At 27.5% G+C, this 2,002-nt stretch overlaps 2 protein-coding genes across 2 annotated transcripts, besides 1 other annotated feature; one reads left to right on the forward strand and one right to left on the reverse strand.

Annotated features, from left to right (window-relative positions):
• Positions 1–174: 174 nt before the first annotated feature.
• On the forward strand, positions 175–546 carry EDI_027070 (uncharacterized protein; the record flags this gene model as incomplete). The annotated part of the gene is made up of 1 exon (XM_001738051.1): positions 175–546. One exon carries the CDS (start codon positions 175–177, stop codon positions 544–546), a length of 372 nt encoding a protein of 123 aa, XP_001738103.1.
• A 249-nt stretch (positions 547–795) lies between these two features.
• On the reverse strand, positions 796–1,983 carry EDI_027080 (uncharacterized protein; the record flags this gene model as incomplete). The annotated part of the gene is made up of 1 exon (XM_001738052.1): positions 796–1,983. The coding sequence occupies one exon, from the start codon at positions 1,981–1,983 to the stop codon at positions 796–798; it is 1,188 nt and encodes a 395-aa protein (XP_001738104.1).
• Positions 1,697–1,741: a sequence feature (AT_rich).
• Positions 1,984–2,002: the final 19 nt, after the last annotated feature.

Genomic DNA, 2,002 nt, shown 5'->3' on the forward strand with positions numbered 1-2,002 from the left:
AAAAAAATTGCTAATAGAATGATGTATAAAGAGTTATTAGATTATGCTAGTGAAGAGAAATATAAGTTAATTGTTGCAGAAATTATTGAAAACATTAATGAAATAGAAAAACATTTAGGTCAATTTTCTCTTGGAAATGAACATATTGACTCAAATGGAAAATTAGATATTGTTATGACAGAATATTCTAAATTAATTTATATGGAAAAGAAAAAACCAAATCCTAAAAATTGGCAAATATCAAGTTGGCAATGCTATAAGAATTATTATCATTGTCTTTCATTATTTAACCAAAACAAATTAAAAGAAAGTTACACTCAACTAAGAGAGCTTATAGATACTATTGATGAATTAATTCCTTCAGTTGAAGCTTCAGAAAGAAAAAGATTAGAAGTTACTTTAAATTGTACTCATGCATTAGTTGTTGAAATATTAAAGAATTTATGGAAAGAAAAAACAGGAGATAAAGCTTTAATGATTGATGCTTGTTCACAATATTTAGAATATCCTTCTTTAGAAAAGAAAGGATGGTTCTCATGGTGGTAATTCATTCCTTTTTTAACAGTTTTATATTTCATATTACATTATTACTTTATTGATTGTTATTGTATCAATTATATTTTATTTAGCCATGAATAAATCATTAAATAATAATCATATGGACCAACTATAATATAATAATTGTCAGTATTTAATTCTTTAACGGATATAAGTTTATATAATTTAATTCGATTTAACGATAATTGAATAAAAGAGATATGAAATATTTAAATTATTTGAATGCAAATAAGTAATTTATTGATGAGATTGTTCTCCGAAAATGAATAAAGGAGCAAACTCGAAAGGGTCTTGACCGGTATCACTTCTTCTAATAGGAACAGGGACAATAGGGATATTAACATTTGAAGGTTCATGGACAATAGCTGTTTCTTTAAAAATGGGGTCATTAAAACGATCTTCTAATTTAACAGAATTAACGTCATTAGTTTTGAATTGTTCAGTACGATGGAGTCTAAAATCTTGAAGTGGTGTTCTATTCATTCTAGCGTTACATGAGTCAAACCTTCTTCTTACGGTAGTTAATCCATTTTCTAAGAAATCATCTCCTTCATGTATTTCTTGAACAATTTTCATTGGACTGATACCATTAGAACGAGGGGTGTGGGGTTGTTTCAATTGTGCACGATAGAGATTTTCTTGATTTCGTAATAATGAAGATCTTCTTCTTGTAATACGAGAACCACTTCCACTTCTTTCTCTTTTGTGAATATTTTCAAATGCTTTTCTAAAAGAGTCAGGAGTCATAGGAGGTAATTGGAAAGGATTAGGACAAGTAATATTGACGACTTCACCCATTTGTAATGCAGATGTACAAATATCATAATATTCAGCAGTATTTAAACCATGTAATATTATATCATTTCCAAAACATTTCTTTGTAAATTCTTCACTTGATATTCCAGGAGAAATATCATCTTCAGGTGGTCTTGGTTGAGATGCAGATAAAGGAGGTTCCCAATAACCAGTAAATTGTTGACCAGTTAAGAAAGGATGACATAAAGCTTGAGAAGGAGTCCAACGTTTCATTGGATCATAATTAAGCATACCTTCAATAAAATGAATAAGAGAAAGTCTAATTTCTGTTAAATTAGTAATTTGTTCTTTCATTCCACCTCCAAGTTTTAAAGGAATTCTCATAATTAATTCTTTTAATGTTTTAAATCTAAAATATTTTTTATTTGGTTCTAATCTAATTCTATTTTCCATTTCATATTCAAATGGTTGTTTCATAATATAACGAATATTTTCATCATTTCCAAGTTTATTAAAATAACATAAAGTTTTTGATCCTTGTTCTAATATATTTTTTGGTGGTAATCCTAACATATCAATTATTTTAAATAATTGATTAAATTCACTATTTCCTGGAAATAATGGAATTCCTAATACTAATTCTGCTGCAATACATCCTGCACTCCACATATCAATAGCATTATTATAA

The sequence above is a fragment of the Entamoeba dispar genome, genomic scaffold (assembly GCF_000209125.1).
Source record: "Entamoeba dispar SAW760 scf_1105229461077 genomic scaffold, whole genome shotgun sequence".
NCBI classification, from domain to species: Eukaryota; Evosea; order Mastigamoebida; family Endamoebidae; genus Entamoeba; species Entamoeba dispar.